This window comes from Festucalex cinctus, chromosome 5, assembly GCF_051991245.1.
Source record: "Festucalex cinctus isolate MCC-2025b chromosome 5, RoL_Fcin_1.0, whole genome shotgun sequence".
Classification (NCBI taxonomy): domain Eukaryota; kingdom Metazoa; phylum Chordata; class Actinopteri; order Syngnathiformes; family Syngnathidae; genus Festucalex; species Festucalex cinctus.
Window position 1 is genome coordinate 12,972,024 of NC_135415.1, and position 16,661 is coordinate 12,988,684.

The window sequence follows — 16,661 nt, forward strand, 5'->3', positions numbered from 1 at the left end:
AAAATAATAATGATAAATTTGTCATAATTTTATGAGAACATAAAATTACTATCATGAGAAGTCATCAATAAAAAGAAAAATAGTTGTACAAGAAAAAGTCAAAATATTCTGAAAAATTTGTCATAGTCAATGATTATATAGTTAGATGTAATTTTACAATAAAGTTAAAATATACAGCAAGAGTCAAACTATTCCCCAATAACTATCCTAATTTTGCAATATTTTTACATTATTACCCACAGAAATATGATTAAAACAGCTATCAAATTTAAATATTTTTTTCAGTGCAAGGTAGAAACTTGAAGGCTTTGGTTGTCCTCTTAAAATGAGGCGGTCACGGACATTGCCCTGGATGTGGTGAAAAAACGACGACACGATTACGATCACGTGACATGCTTTCTTGAGAAAAGATGTTTGTATGGACGAGCCGAAGAAAAGCAGAACAATTTCTAACTGTTGCTTTTTGCGGCACCTGGTGAAGTCGATGCGGATGTCGGCTTTGCCGGCGCGGATCTCGGTGAAGGTGAGCGGCGTCACGTCGCTCCAAATCTTCAGGGCTTCCTGAAAGACGCGCCGCACCTTCTCCTCGCCCATCTGCCACGGGAAGCGCACGATCCTGACAAAACAAACAAACAAACAAATAACAAATAACAAATAAATGCAGCATATTTGCATTATTGGCGCAATTATGAGTCCAAATGTTGCCACTGGAAAGATTCCCTCATATTCTCAGAAACAATATGAAAGTTCAGAGTATTATGAGAAAAAGGAAAGTATTTCATGAATTAATTTGTACTATTATGAGAATAATGGTATATTATTATGGAAATTCACAGAAATTCACTAGTCATTTTTACAAGAAAGCAAAACAGTAAAAGTTGTGATTCTATGAGAAAACATAATATTAGAGAAAAAAAATCCATCAATTTACTTCAACTAATTAATATTGGAAGGAAAAAAGTCACAATTCTATTGAAATAAAAATCTATTTTGACAAAAGTAATTTTATGAGGATAAAGTTGTAATATGAGTGTAAAAATGTAATATTCGAGAAGTAAAAGTTGTAATATTACAAAAACAATCTTGATTTTGTTAAAAGACATAATTCGGGAAAAAAGTTGTAATTTTATGTTGTAATTAAAAAAGGATTAACATTAAAATTGTAATATAAGAAAAAAACCTTAAAAGCTGTAAAATTATGCAAGTTGTTATTTTAAGACATGTATAAATACGTATAAATCCGTGTCTTAAAGTTTAGCTTGCTAACTAGCTTGCTAATTTGGTGTTATCTACAAGTGTAACCTGCTAACTTGCCAACTGTCTAATACTGTGTACTTGCTGTCTAATTTCCTGTCTCATCCACTGTCTAACGTGCTAACTCATTTTAACTCAGATTCCTTAATGTCTAACTCATTGTCAGTTATTTAACTTGCTAACTTGTCTAACTCCTTGTCTAACTAGCCCTCCATCTTGCTAACTTGCTGTCCAACTCGTCTCAAGAGCTAACTTGCTCACTACTCTCTGGCTGTAATCTCTTAACCAAGCTGCCCGATGTTAGCATGTCAGCATAGCTAACCTGTAGGTGAGGTCGTTCCTGTCCAGGCGTCCCCCGTAGAGGACAAAGCGTCTGCGCCGGTGTCCTGGCGGGAGGCGACGTCTGCGCTGGCTGTTGGGAAAGTCGGGAACTCCGCAGCGGGGACGCTTGCCGGGGCCCCAGGTGCCGTTGAACAGCGCGACATCCTTGCGGAGGTTGTGGGCATAAGGAAGCGTGACTCGTTTCTTCAGCTCGGGGAGTTTGTCAGACACCTGCGAGGACGAGTATGGTCACAGTCAGTTACTAACAATCATGGTTCTGGTTTAAAGGCTGCTGCTCATTGACATGCTAGTACTGTTGTTAGCTGCTATCACAAAGCATCAAAGTAGAACATCGACCAGTCTATTGGACCCCCCTTTGGCCCCCACCACCCCACACTCTTGGCATCTGGAGGCCCCAAAGGGGAAGAAAAACGTCAACAAATCAAATGCAGATGGTCGAAAGTCTCATTTCCGCTCTGCGTTTTCTCATCTCTCAACACTTCGTACATGTTGCTCACATGTCGAGTTGCTGATTGCTAGCCGCCAGCTGTTTATCACCCGCTGGTTTCTGTTCATAAACGTTCCAATCTCAATTGATATAGTGGGTTTCTTATCTTAAAAGTTATATCCAAACAACAAATTGACTGTTTTGCACCAAGAAGATGAAGAAGAAGATGTTGAGTAGCTAAGCAATTGCATGTCGCTAGCTATTTTAGCAATTATTTTCCATTTCCTGAACTGTCGAGAGATTTTCATTCATCGGAATCTTCTGTGTTTAATTGGTCTGATCTCACTTTGCAACAGGTTTGTTGTCCTCCAAGCATCAAACAGCGAATTGGCTGTTCCATGCTAGCTAAAAAGATATCGTGGCACAGTTTAACATGTAGAGTTGCTACTAACTGCTGTTAGATTCTTATTATTGATCATTTTCAAGCTTTTAAGCATCTTGATCTCACTACAGTCAAAACCTTTGTCATCTGAAAAGTTGGATTAAAACAGCAAACCAAATTAATTGATTGCTGCTAATTACCAAGGAAGCTATTTTAGCTTGCATAGGTTAGCATGTAGGACTGCTTATCACGACATCACGGTTCATCATGTTTGTTGCTCAAAAAGTTGGATTTAAACAACAAAAAGACTCATCAATGCTTAGAAGCTCACTTAGCTTGGGATGTAGCATTGCTAATAGCTAGTTGCCAGCATTGTATGAAATACTATTTTTTGTTTTTGTTTTTCATCTCACTTAAAGTCATTATTAACATATTTGTTGTCCTAAAATTTAGAGTTGATTAGCTTGCTATCTTGTGTCAGCAAGTTTTCTTTTTAGCATCCGGATTTCACTTGATTGCATTTTTTGCCTGAAAAGTTGTATTCAAACAACAAATTAAAAACTGTTATCTAATAATGGTGTGTATAGACCCCACACATCTGTTTGGCTGACTCACTGACTCCTGTGTTGACAGTGGCGCACCATCAGGAGAGAATTAGCATGTCACTTTCTGCTAAGCGAGCAAACATGAGCCATGGTGATGACGCGTCGGCATGGCTGTTTTATTTAATCGTGTTACGGCATGTGAGATGCAAAACATCCAGTCTGCAGAGCAAGACAAGTCTGCCAAACAAGTCAGCGCACGAACGAATCAAATGTCTTCAGGGACAACTGAACCAAATCTGTGATGCTGTGACCTCGGAACAAAATTCGCACACAAAAACAAAAAAAATGTAAACATCACAAACAATTCAATTTAAGCAGGTAATTTAAAGCCAATAGAGAACATTGCAATCAACCCCACGCTATCTCATTTGATAGGTGAACACTTGACCTTCTGAGCTCTGCCATCTGAGCTCATTCCCCTTCTACTCAAGTAAGAAAAACACCAGAAAACAACAAAAGTTAACGAGCAGGCAAAATCCCTAAAACAATAACTACAAAAGTCAACGAACAGGCAAAATTCAATTGGAGAATGCGGGCACGTTAATCCCACTACCTCTCGCATGCTTAAGCGAGTGCTCTACCATTTGAACTAATTCCCCTTCTTTGCAAAAAAAAAGAAAAAACGAAAAAACAACAAATCAACAGAAAATCCAAATAGAGAATGCGGGCACTGATCCCACTGCCTCCCATATGAAGAGCCAGCACTCTTCCATCTGAGCCAATTCCGTTTCTCTCAAATAAGAAAAACACCAGAAAACAACAAAAGTTAACAAACAGGCAAAATCCAACTGGAGAATTGGGGGGGTCGATCCCACTACCGCTCACATGCTAAGCAAGAGCTCTACCATTTGAGCTAATTTGCCTTTGTTTCTTTCACAGAAGACAATCACCAAAAACAACAACAAAAGTTAACAAGCAGGCAAAATTTTAGAATGGGGGTGTCGATCCAACTAGCTGTTGCATGTATGCTAAGCAAGCGCTCTAACATTTGAGGTAATTCCCCTTCAACTCATGGAAGAAAATCACCAAAAACAACAAAGGTTAACAAGCAGTACTTCTCGCATGCTAAGCGAGCGCACTACCATTTGAGCTAATTCCCCTTCCCATCACAGAACAAAATCACCAAAAACAAGAAAAGTTAACGAGCAGGCAAAATCCAATTGGAAAACACGGGTATCGATTCCACTACCTCTCACATGTAAAGCAAGCACTCTACCATTTGAGCTAATTCCCCTTCCAATCACAGAACAAAATCACCAAAAACAACAAGAAGAAAAGTTAATGAGCAGGCAAAATACAATTGGAGAATGTGGGCGTCGATCCCACAACCTCTCGCATGCAAAGCAAGCGCTCTACCATTTGAGCTAATTCCCCTTCCCATCAGAGAACAAAATCCCCAAGAACAACAACAACAAGTTAACGAGCAGGCAAAGTCCAATTGGAGAATGTGGGCGTCGATCCCACTACCTCTCACATACTAAGCGAGCGCTCTACCATTTGAGCTAATTCCCCTTCACTTCACCGAACAAAATCACCAAAATACAACAACAAAACTTAACGAGCAGGCAAAATCCAATTGGAGAATGTGGACATCGATCCCACGACCTCTCGCATGCTAAGTGAGGGCTCTACCATTTGAGCTAATTCCCTTTCACCTCACAGAACAAAATCACCAAAAACAACAACAACAAAAGTTAACGAGCAGGCAAAATCCTACTGGAGAATGTGGGCGTCTCGCCCACTACCTCTCGCATGCTAAGCGAGCGCTCAACCATTTGAGCTAATTTCCCTTCCCATCAGAGAACAAAATCACCAAAAACAACAGCAGTAAAAGTTAACGAGCAGGCCAATTCCAATTGGAGAATGCGGGCGTCGATCCCACTACCTCTCCCATGCAAAGCAAGCCCTCTACCATTTGAGCTAATTCCCTTTTGCCTCCCAAAAACAACAAAAATACCAAAAACGACAACAACAAAAGTCAACGAGCAGGGAAAATCCAGTTGGAGAACGTGGGCATCGATCCCACTACCTCTCTCATGCTAAGCAAGCGCTCTACCATTTGAGCTAATTCCCTTTCCCCTCACAGAACAAAATCACCAAGAAAAACAACAACAAAAGTCAACGAGCAGGCAAAATCAAATTGGAGAATGTGGGCGTCGATCCCACTACCTCTCGCATGCGAAGCGAGCGCTCTACTATTTGAGCTAATTCCCCTTCCCCTCACAGAACAAAATTACCAAAAACAACAACAACAAAAGTTAACGAGTAGGCAAAATGCAATTGGAGAGTGTGGGCGTCGATCCCACTACCTCTCACATGCGAAGAGAGCCCCCTCCCTTTGAGCTAATTCCCCTTCCCCTCATGGAGCAAAATCACCAAAAACAACAACAACAAAAGTCAACGAGCAGGCAAAATCAAGTTGGAGAATGTGGGCATCAATCCCACGACCTCTCGCATGCTAAGCGAGCGCTCTACCATTTGAGCTAATTCCCCTTCCCGGCAGAGAACAAAATCCCCAAAAACAACAACAACAACAACAAGTTAACGAGCAGGCACCATCCAATTGGAGAATGTGGGCGTCGATCCCACTACCTCTCACATGCTAAGCGAGCGCTTGACCATTTGAGCAAATTCCCCTTCACCTCACCAAACAAAATAATCAAAAACAACACCAAAACTTAACGAGCAGGCAAACTCCAATTGGAGAATGTGGGCGTCGATCCCACTACCTCTCGCATGCTAAGCGAGCGCTCTACCATTTGAGCTAATTCCCCTTCACCTAACAGAACAAAATCACCAAAAACAACAACAAAAGTTAACGAGCAGGCAAAATCAAACTGGAGAATGTGGGCGTCGATCCCAGCACCTCTCGCATGCGAAGCAAGCGACCTACCATTTGAGCTAATCCCCCTTACCCTCATGGAGCAAAATCACCAAAAACAACAACAAAAGTCAACGAGCAGGTAAAATCCAGTTGGAGATTGTGGGCGTCGACCCCACCACCTCTCGCATGCAACGCAAGCACTCTACTATTTGAGCTAATTCCCCTTCCCATCAGAGAACAAAATCACCAAAAACAACAACAGCAAAAGTTAACGAGCAGGCAAAATACAAATGGAGAATGTGGGCTTCAATCCCACTACCTCTCGCACACTAAGCGAGCACTCTACCATTTGAGTTCAGTCTCCTTTTCCTCCAACCGAAAAACAAAAATACCAAAAACGACAACAACCAAAGTCAACGAACAGGCAAAATCCAATTGGAGAATGTGGGCGTCGATCCCACTACCTCTCGCATGCTAAGCGAGCGCTCTACCATTTGAGCTAATTCCCCTTCTTCTCACGGGGCAAAATGACCAAAAACAACAACAACAAAAGTCAACGAGCATCCAAAATCCAATTGGAGAATGTGGGCATTGATCCCACTACCTCTCGCGAGTGCTCTACCATTTGAGCGAATTCCCTTTTGCCTCCCAAAAACAACAAAAATACCAAAAACGACAACAACAAAAGTCAACGAACGGGCAAAATCCAATTGGAGAACGTGGGCGTCAATCACACTACCTCTCGCATGCGAAGCGCGCGCTCTACCATATGAGCTAATTGCCCTTCACCTCACAGCACAAAATCACCAAGAAAAACAACAACAAAAGTCAACGAGCAGGGAAAATCAAATTGGAGAACGTGGGCGTCGATCCCACTACCTCTCTCATGCTAAGCAAGCGCTCTACCATTTGAGCTAATTCCCCTTCACCTCACAGCACAAAATCACCAAGAACAACAACAACAAAAGTCAACGAGTAGGCAAAATCAAAGTGGAGAATGTGGGCGTCGATCCCACTACCTCTCGCATGCTAAGCGAGCGCTCTACCATTTGAGCTAATTCCCCTTCGCATCAGAGAACAAAATCACCAAAAACAACAACAACAGAAGTTAACGAGCATGCAATATCCAATTGGAGAATGTGGGCGTCGATCCAAATACCTCTCACAGGCAAAGCGAGCGCTCTACCATTTAAACTAATTCACCGTCACCTCACCGAACAAAATCACCAAAAACAACAACAAATCTTAACGAGCAGGCAAAATCCAATTGGAGAATGTGGGCATCGATCCCACTACCTCTCGCATGCTAAGCGAGCGCTCTACCATTTGAGCTAATTCCCCTTCACCTCACAGAACCAAATCACCAAAAACAACAACAAAAGTTAACGAGCAGGCAAAATCCAATTGGAGAATGTGGGCGTCGATCCCAGTACCTCTCACATGCGAAGCAAGCGCTCTACCATTTGAGCTAATTCCCCTTACCCTCATGGAGCAAAATCACCAAAAACAACAACAAAAGTCAACGAGCAGGCAAAATCCAGTTGGAGAATGTGGGAGGAAGACCCCACCACCTCTCGCATCCAACACAAGCACTCTTCCATTTGAGCTAATTCCCCTTCCAATCAGAGAACAAAATCACCAAAAACAACAACAGAAAAAGTTAACGAGCAGGCAAAATCCAATTGGAGAACGTGGGCATCGCTCCCACTACCTCTCGCATGCGAAGCGAGCGCTCTACCATTTGAGCTAATTCCCCTTCCCAGCAGAGAACAAAATCCCCAAAAACAACAACAACAAGTTAACGAGCAGGCACCATCCAATTGGAGAATGTGGGCGTCGATCCCACGACCTCTCACGTGCTAAGCGAGCGCTCGACCATTTCAGCTAATTCCCCTTCACCTCACCGAACAAAATCACCAAAAACAACAACAAAACTTAACGAGCAGGCAGACTCCAATTGGAGAATGTGGGCTTCGATCCCACTACCTCTCGCATGCTAAGCGAGCGCTCTACCATTTGAGCTAATTCCCCTTCACCTAACAGAACAAAATCACCAAAAACAACAACAAAAGTTAACGAGCAGGCAAAATCAAATTAGAGAATGTGGGCATCGATCCCATTACCTCTCGCATGCTAAGCGAGCACTCTACCATTTGAGCTAAGTCTCCTTTTCCTCCAACCGAAAAACAAAAATACCAAAAACGACAACAACTAGTCAACGAACAGGCAAAATCCAATTGGAGAATGTGGGCGTCGATCCCACAACCTCTCGCATGCGAAGCAAGCGCTCTACCATTTGAGCTAATTGCCCTTGCCCTCACAGCACAAAATCACCAAGAAAAACAACAACAAAAGTCAACGAGCAGGCAAAATCCAATTGGAGAATGTGGGCGTCGATCCAACTACCTCTCGCATGCGAAGCAAGCGCTCTATCATTTGAGCTAATTCCCCTGCCCCTCACAGAACAAAATCCCCAAGAACAACAACAACAAAAGTTAACAAGCAGGCAAAATCCAATTGGAGAATGTGGGCAAGCGAGCGCTCTACCATTTGAGCTAATTCCCTTTCCCATCAGTGAACAAAATCACCAAAAACAACAACAACAAAAGTTAACAAGCAGGCAAAATCGACTTGGAGAATGTGGGCATCGATCCCACTACCTCTCGCATGCTAAGCAAGCACTCTACCATTTGAGCTAATTCCCCTTCCTCTCACAGCGCAAAATGACCAAAAACAACAACAACAAAAGTGAACGAGCATCCAAAATCCAATTGGAGAATGTGGGCATTGATCCAACAACCTCTCACAAGTGATCTACCATTTGAGCTAATTCCCCTTCCCATCACAGAACAAAATCCCCAAAGACAACAACAACAAGTTAACGAGCATGCAATATCCAATTGGAGAATGTGGGCGTCGATCCCAATACCTCTCACATGCGAAGCGAGCGCTCTACCATTTAAACTAATTCCCCGTCACCTCACCGAACAAAATCACCAAAAACAACAACAAAACTTAACGAGCAGGCAAAATCCAATTGGAGAATGTGGGCGTCGATCCCACTACCTCTCACATGCTAAGCGAGCGCTCTACCATTTGAGCGAATTCCCCTTCACCTCACAAAACAAAATCACCAAAAACAACAACAAAAGTTAACGAGCAGGCAAACTCCAATTGGAGAATGTGGGCGTCGACCCCACCACCTCTCGCATGCAACGCAAGCACTCTTCCATTTGAGCTAATTCCCCTTCCAATCAGAGAACAAAATCACCAAAAACAACAACAGTAAAAGTTAACGAGCAGGCAAAATCCAATTGGAGAACGTGGGCATCTCTCCCACTACCTCTCGCATGCTAAGCGAGCACTCTACCATTTGAGCTAAGTCCCCTTTTCCGCCAAAAGAAAAACAAAAATACCAAAAACGACAACAACAAAAGTCAACGAGTTGGCAAAATCAAATAGGAGAATGTGGGCGTCGATCCCACTACCTCTCGCATGCTAAGCGAGCGCTCTACCATTTGAGTTAATTCCCCTTCCCATCAGGGAACAAAATCACCAAAAACAACAACAACAAAAGTTAACGAGCAGGCAAAAGCCAATTGGAGAATGTGGGCATCGATCCCACTACCTCTCGCATGCTAAGCAAGCACTCTACCATTTGAGCTAATTCCCCTTCCTCGCACAGTGCAAAATGACCAAAAACAACAACAACAAAAGTGAACGAGCATCCAAAATCCAATTGGAGAATGTGGGCATTGATCCAACAACCTCTCACAAGTGCTCTACCATTTGAGCTAATTCCCCTTCCCATCACAGAACAAAATCACCAAAAACAACAGCAAGAAAAGTTAACGATCAGGTAAAGTCCAATTGGAGAATGCGGGCGTCGATCCCACTACCTCTTGCATGCAAAGCAAGCACTCCACCGTTTGAGCGAATTCCCCTTTTCATCACAAAAAAAAACAAAAATACCAAAAACGAAAACAACAAAAGTCAACAAAATGGCAAAATCAAATCGGAGAATGTGGGCGTCGATCCCACTACCTCTCACATGCGAAGCGAGTGCTCTACCATTTGAGCTAATTCCCCTTCCCCTCACAGAACAAAATCACCAAGAACAACAACAACAAAAGTCAACGAGCAGGCAGAATCAAATTGGAGAATGTGGGCGTCGATCCCACTACCGCTTGCATGCAAAGCGAGCGCTCTACCGTTTGAGCTAATTCCCCTTCACCTCACAGAACAAAATCACCAAAAACAACAACAACAAAAGTTAACGAGCAGGCAAAATCCAATTGGAGAATGTGGACATCGATCCCACTACCTCTCGCATGCTGAGCGAGCGCTCTACCATTTGAGCTAAGTCCCCTTTTACTCCAAATGAAACACAAAAATACCAAAAACGACAACAACCAAAGTCAACGAGCAGGCAAAATCCAATTGGCGAATGTGGGCGTCGATCCCACTACCTCTCACATGCTCAGCGAGCGCTCTACCATTTGAGCTAATTCCCCTTTCAACTCACAGAACAAAATCACCAAAAACAACAACAACAAAAGTTAACGAGCAGGTACAATCCAATTGGAGAATGCTGGCGTCGATCCCACTACCTCTCGCATGCTAAGCGAGCGCTCTACCATTTGAGCTAATTCCCCTTCCCATCAGAGAACAAAATCACCAAAAACAACAACAACAAAAGTTAACGAGCAGTCAAAATCCAATTGGAGAATGCGGGCGTCGATCCCACTACCTCTCGCATGCTAAGCGAGCGCTCTACCATTTGAGCTAATTCCCCTTCACCTCACAGAACAAAATCCCCAAAAACAACAACAACAAGTTAACGAGCAGGCACCATCCAATTGGAGAATGTGGGCGTCGATCCCACGACCTCTCACGTGCTAAGCGAGCGCTCGACCATTTCAGCTAATTCCCCTTCACCTCACCGAACAAAATCACCAAAAACAACAACAAAACTTAACGAGCAGGCAGACTCCAATTGGAGAATGTGGGCTTCGATCCCACTACCTCTCGCATGCTAAGCGAGCGCTCTACCATTTGAGCTAATTCCCCTTCACCTAACAGAACAAAATCACCAAAAACAACAACAAAAGTTAACGAGCAGGCAAAATCAAATTAGAGAATGTGGGCATCGATCCCACTACCTCTCGCATGCTAAGCGAGCACTCTACCATTTGAGCTAAGTCTCCTTTTCCTCCAACCGAAAAACAAAAATACCAAAAACGACAACAACTAGTCAACGAACAGGCAAAATCCAATTGGAGAATGTGGGCGTCGATCCCACAACCTCTCGCATGCGAAGCAAGCGCTCTACCATTTGAGCTAATTGCCCTTGCCCTCACAGCACAAAATCACCAAGAAAAACAACAACAAAAGTCAACGAGCAGGCAAAGCCAATTTGGAGAACGTGGGCGTCGATCCCACTACCTCTCGCATGCGAAGCAAGCGCTCTATCATTTGAGCTAATTCCCCTGCCCCTCACAGAACAAAATCCCCAAGAACAACAACAACAAAAGTTAACAAGCAGGCAAAATCCAATTGGAGAATGTGGGCAAGCGAGCGCTCTACCATTTGAGCTAATTCCCTTTCCCATCAGTGAACAAAATCACCAAAAACAACAACAACAAAAGTTAACAAGCAGGCAAAATCGACTTGGAGAATGTGGGCATCGATCCCACTACCTCTCGCATGCTAAGCAAGCACTCTACCATTTGAGCTAATTCCCCTTCCTCTCACAGGGCAAAATGACCAAAAACAACAACAACAAAAGTGAACGAGCATCCAAAATCCAATTGGAGAATGTGGGCATTGATCCAACAACCTCTCACAAGTGATCTACCATTTGAGGTAATTCCCCTTCCCATCACAGAACAAAATCCCCAAAGACAACAACAACAAGTTAACGAGCATGCAATATCCAATTGGAGAATGTGGGCGTCGATCCCAATACCTCTCACATGCGAAGCGAGCGCTCTACCATTTAAACTAATTCCCCGTCACCTCACCGAACAAAATCACCAAAAACAACAACAAAACTTAACGAGCAGGCAAAATCCAATTGGAGAATGTGGGCGTCGATCCCACTACCTCTCACATGCTAAGCGAGCGCTCTACCATTTGAGCGAATTCCCCTTCACCTCACAAAACAAAATCACCAAAAACAACAACAAAAGTTAACGAGCAGGCAAACTCCAATTGGAGAATGTGGGCGTCGACCCCACCACCTCTCGCATGCAACGCAAGCACTCTTCCATTTGAGCTAATTCCCCTTCCAATCAGAGAACAAAATCACCAAAAACAACAACAGTAAAAGTTAACGAGCAGGCAAAATCCAATTGGAGAACGTGGGCATCTCTCCCACTACCTCTCGCATGCTAAGCGAGCACTCTACCATTTGAGCTAAGTCCCCTTTTCCGCCAAAAGAAAAACAAAAATACCAAAAACGACAACAACAAAAGTCAACGAGTTGGCAAAATCAAATTGGAGAATGTGTGCGTCGATCCCACTACCTCTCGCATGCTAAGCGAGCGCTCTACCATTTGAGTTAATTCCCCTTCCCATCAGGGAACAAAATCACCAAAAACAACAACAACAAAAGTTAACGAGCAGGCAAAAGCCAATTGGAGAATGTGGGCATCGATCCCACTACCTCTCGCATGCTAAGCAAGCACTCTACCATTTGAGCTAATTCCCCTTCCTCGCACAGCCCAAAATGACCAAAAACAACAACAACAAAAGTGAACGAGCATCCAAAATCCAATTGGAGAATGTGGGCATTGATCCAACAACCTCTCACAAGTACTCTACCATTTGAGCTAATTCCCCTTCCCATCACAGAACAAAATCACCAAAAACAACAGCAAGAAAAGTTAACGATCAGGTAAAGTCCAATTGGAGAATGCGGGCGTCGATCCCACTACCTCTTGCATGCAAAGCAAGCACTCCACCGTTTGAGCGAATTCCCCTTTTCATCACAAAAAAAACAAAAATACCAAAAACGAAAACAACAAAAGTCAACAAAATGGCAAAATCAAATCGGAGAATGTGGGCGTCGATCCCACTACCTCTCACATGCGAAGCGAGTGCTCTACCATTTGAGCTAATTCCCCTTCCCCTCACAGAACAAAATCACCAAGAACAACAACAACAAAAGTCAACGAGCAGGCAAAATCAAATTGGAGAATGTGGGCGTCGATCCCACTACCGCTTGCATGCAAAGCGAGCGCTCTACCATTTGAGCTAATTCCCCTTGCCATCATAGAACAAAATCACCAAAAACAACAACAGCAAAAGTTAACGAGCAGGCAAAATCCAATTGGAGAATGTGGACATCGATCCCACTACCTCTCGCATGCTGAGCGAGCGCTCTACCATTTGAGCTAAGTCCCCTTTTACTCCAAATGAAACACAAAAATACCAAAAACGACAACAACCAAAGTCAACGAGCAGGCAAAATCCAATTGGCGAATGTGGGCGTCGATCCCACTACCTCTCACATGCTAAGCGAGCGCTCTACCATTTGAGCTAATTCCCCTTTCAACTCACAGAACAAAATCACCAAAAACAACAACAACAAAAGTTAACGAGCAGGCACAATCCAATTGGAGAATGCTGGCGTCGATCCCACTACCTCTCGCATGCTAAGCGAGCGCTCTACCATTTGAGCTAATTCCCCTTCCCATCAGAGAACAAAATCACCAAAAACAACAACAACAAAAGTTAACGAGCAGTCAAAATCCAATTGGAGAATGCGGGCGTCGATCCCACTACCTCTCGCATGCTAAGCGAGCGCTCTACCATTTGAGCTAATTCCCCTTCACCTCACAGAACAAAATCACCAAAAACAACAACAACAAAAGTTAACGAGCAGGCAAAACCCAATTGGAGAATGCGGGCGTCGATCCCACTACCTCTCGCATGCTAAGCGAGCGCTCTACCATTTGAGCTAATTCCCCTTCCCATCAGAGAACAAAATCACCAAAAACAAAAGCAAAAGTTAACGAGCAGGCAAAAGCCAATTGGAGAATGTGGGCATCGATCCCACTACCTCTCCCATGCAAAGCAAGCACTCTACCATTTGAGCTAATTCCCTTTTGCCTCCCAAAAACAACAAAAATACCAAAAACGACAACAACAAAAGTCAACAAAATGGCAAAATCAAATCGGAGAATGTGGGCGTCGATCCCACTACCTCTCACATGCGAAGCGAGTGCTCTACCATTTGAGCTAATTCCCCTTGCCCTCACAGAACAAAATCACCAAGAACAACAACAACAAAAGTCAACGAGCAGGCAAAATCAAATTGGAGAATGTGGGCGTCGATCCCACTACCTCTAGCTTGCTAAGCGAGCGCTCTTCCATTTGAGCTAAATCCCCTTCTCATCATTCAACAAAATCACCAAAAACAACAGCAAGAAACTTTAACGAGCAGGCATTCAATTGGAGAACGTGGGCGTCGATCCCACTACCTCTCACATGCTAAGCGAGCGCTCTACCATTTGAGCTAATTCCACTTCACCTCACCGAACAAAATCACAAAAAACAACAACAAAACTTAACGAGCAGGCAAAATTCAATTGGAGAATGTGGGCGTCGATCCCACTACCTCTCGCATGTTAAGCGAGCACTCTACCATTTGAGCTAATTCCCCTTCCTCGCACAGCGCAAAATGACCAAAAACAACAACAACAAAAGTGAACGAGCATCCAAAATCCAATTGGAGAATGTGGGCATTGATCCAACAACCTCTCACAAGTGCTCTACCATTTGAGCTAATTCCCCTTCCCATCACAGAACAAAATCACCAAAAACAACAGCAAGAAATGTTAACGATCAGGTAAAGTCCAATTGGAGAATGTGGGCGTCGATCCCACTACCTCTCGCATGCTGAGTGAGCGCTCTACTATTTAAGCTAAGACCCCTTTTCCTCCAAATGCAACACAAAAATACCAAAAACGACAACAACCAAAGTCAACGAGCAGGCAAAAACCAATTGGAGAATGTGGGCGTCTATCCCAGTACCTCTCACATGCGAAGCAAGCGCTCTACCATTTGAGCTAATTGCCCTTCGCCTCACAGCACAAAATCACCAAGAAAAACAACAACAAAAGTCAACGAGCCGGCAAAATCAAATTGGAGAATGTGGGCGTCGATCCCACTACCTCTCGCATGCTAAGCGAGCGCTCTACCATTTGAGCTAATTCCCCTTCCCATCAGAGAACAAAATCAGCAAAAACAACAACAACAGAAGTTAACGAGCAGGCAAAACCCAATTGGAGAATGTGGGCGCCGATCCCACTACCTCTCGCATGCTAAGCGAGCGCTCTACCATTTGAGCTAATTCCCCTTCCCATCAGAGAACAAAATCACCAAAAACAACAACAACAAAAGTTAACGAGCAGGCAAAATCAAATTGCAGAACGAGGGCATCGATCCCACTACCTCTCGCATGCTGAGTGAGCGCTCTACTATTTGAGCTAAGTCCCCTTTTCCTCCAAAAGTAAAACAGAAATACCAAAAACGACAACAACAAAAGTCAACGAACAGGCAAAATCCAATTGGAGAACGTGGGCTTCGATCCCACTACCGCTCGCATGGTAAGCAAGCGCTCTACCATTTGAGCTAAGTCCCCTTTTCCTCCAAAGGAAAAACAAAAATACCAAAAACGAAAACAACCAAAGTCAACGAGCTTGCAAAATCAAATTGGAAAATGTTGGCGTCGATCCCACTACCTCTCGCATGCTAAGCGAGCGCTATACCATTTGAGCTAATTCCCCTTCACCTCACAGAACAAAAACACCAAAAACCACAACAAAAGTTAACGAGCAGGCAAAATCCAATTGAAGAATGTGGGCATCGATCCCACTACCTCTCGCATGCTAAGCGAGCACTCTACCATTTGAGCTAAGTCCCCTTTTGCTCCAAAGGAAAAACAAAAATACCAAAAACGAAAACAACCAAAGTCAACGAGCTTGCAAAATCAAATTGGAAAATGTTGGCGTCGATCCCACTACCTCTCGCATGCTAAGCGAGCGCTATACCATTTGAGCTAATTCCCCTTCCCATCAGAGAACAAAATCCCCAAAAACAACAACAACAAGTTAACGAGCAGGCACCATCCAATTGGAGAATGTGGGCGGCGATACCACTACCTCTCACATGCTAAGCGAGCACTCTACCATTTGAGTTAATTCCCCTTCACCTCACCGAACAAAATCACCAAAAACAACAACAAAAGTTAACGAGCAGGCAAAATCCAATTGGAGAATGTGGGCGTCGATCCCAGTACCTCTCACATGCGAAGCAAGCGCTCTACCATTTGAGCTAATTCCCCTTCACCTCATGGAGCAAAATCAACAAAAAAAACAACAAAAGTCAACGAGCAGGCAAAATCCAGTTGGAGAATGTGGGCGTCGACCCCACCACCGCTCGCATGCAACGCAAGCACTCTACCATTTGAGCTAATTCCCCTTCCCATCAGAGAACAAAATCACCAAAAACAACAACAGCAAAAGTTAACGAGCAGGCAAAATACAATTGGAGAATGTGGGCATCGATCCCACTACCTCTCGTATGCTAAGCAAGCACTCTACTATTTGAGCTAAGTCCCCTTTTCCTCCAAACAAAAAACAAAAATACCAAAAACGACAACAACCAAAGTTAACGAGCAGGCAAAATCCAATTGGAGAATATGGGCATCGATCCCACTACCTCTCCCATGCTGAGCGAGCGCTCTACTATTTGAGCTAAGTCCCCTTTTGCTCCAAACGACAAACAAAAATACCAAAAACGACAACAACCAAAGTTAAC

The 16,661-nt window shown here is 43.6% G+C and overlaps 1 protein-coding gene and 8 non-coding genes across 10 annotated transcripts in view; all 9 read right to left on the reverse strand.

Moving 5' to 3' along the window:
- The window catches only part of mmp11a (matrix metallopeptidase 11a), a 65,252-nt gene that overhangs the window by 9,148 nt on the left and 39,443 nt on the right, over window positions 1-16,661 (reverse strand). The window contains exons 1-3 of one of the 2 annotated variants that reach the window (XM_077521754.1): window positions 3,592-3,623; window positions 1,577-1,806; window positions 473-616 (exon numbers count right to left, since the gene is read on the reverse strand). In XM_077521754.1, coding sequence (XP_077377880.1) covers window positions 473-616; window positions 1,577-1,806; window positions 3,592-3,594 — 377 coding nt within the window. In that variant the 5' untranslated portion in view covers window positions 3,595-3,623. Of the gene's footprint in view, window positions 1-472; window positions 617-1,576; window positions 1,807-3,591; window positions 3,624-16,661 lie in introns of those variants that run through there. The other variant, XM_077521753.1, reaches the window with a different exon arrangement.
- trnaa-agc (transfer RNA alanine (anticodon AGC)) lies at window positions 5,431-5,503 on the reverse strand. The gene has a single exon. It is a non-coding gene; the product is annotated as a tRNA-Ala (tRNA).
- Window positions 5,712-5,784, reverse strand: trnaa-agc (transfer RNA alanine (anticodon AGC)). The gene has a single exon. It is a non-coding gene; the product is annotated as a tRNA-Ala (tRNA).
- On the reverse strand, window positions 6,271-6,343 carry trnaa-agc (transfer RNA alanine (anticodon AGC)). The gene has a single exon. It is a non-coding gene; the product is annotated as a tRNA-Ala (tRNA).
- Window positions 6,826-6,898, reverse strand: trnaa-agc (transfer RNA alanine (anticodon AGC)). The gene has a single exon. It is a non-coding gene; the product is annotated as a tRNA-Ala (tRNA).
- Window positions 7,103-7,175, reverse strand: trnaa-agc (transfer RNA alanine (anticodon AGC)). The gene has a single exon. It is a non-coding gene; the product is annotated as a tRNA-Ala (tRNA).
- trnaa-agc (transfer RNA alanine (anticodon AGC)) lies at window positions 7,793-7,865 on the reverse strand. The gene has a single exon. It is a non-coding gene; the product is annotated as a tRNA-Ala (tRNA).
- Window positions 10,832-10,904, reverse strand: trnaa-agc (transfer RNA alanine (anticodon AGC)). Its single transcript has one exon. It is a non-coding gene; the product is annotated as a tRNA-Ala (tRNA).
- On the reverse strand, window positions 14,986-15,058 carry trnaa-agc (transfer RNA alanine (anticodon AGC)). The gene has a single exon. It is a non-coding gene; the product is annotated as a tRNA-Ala (tRNA).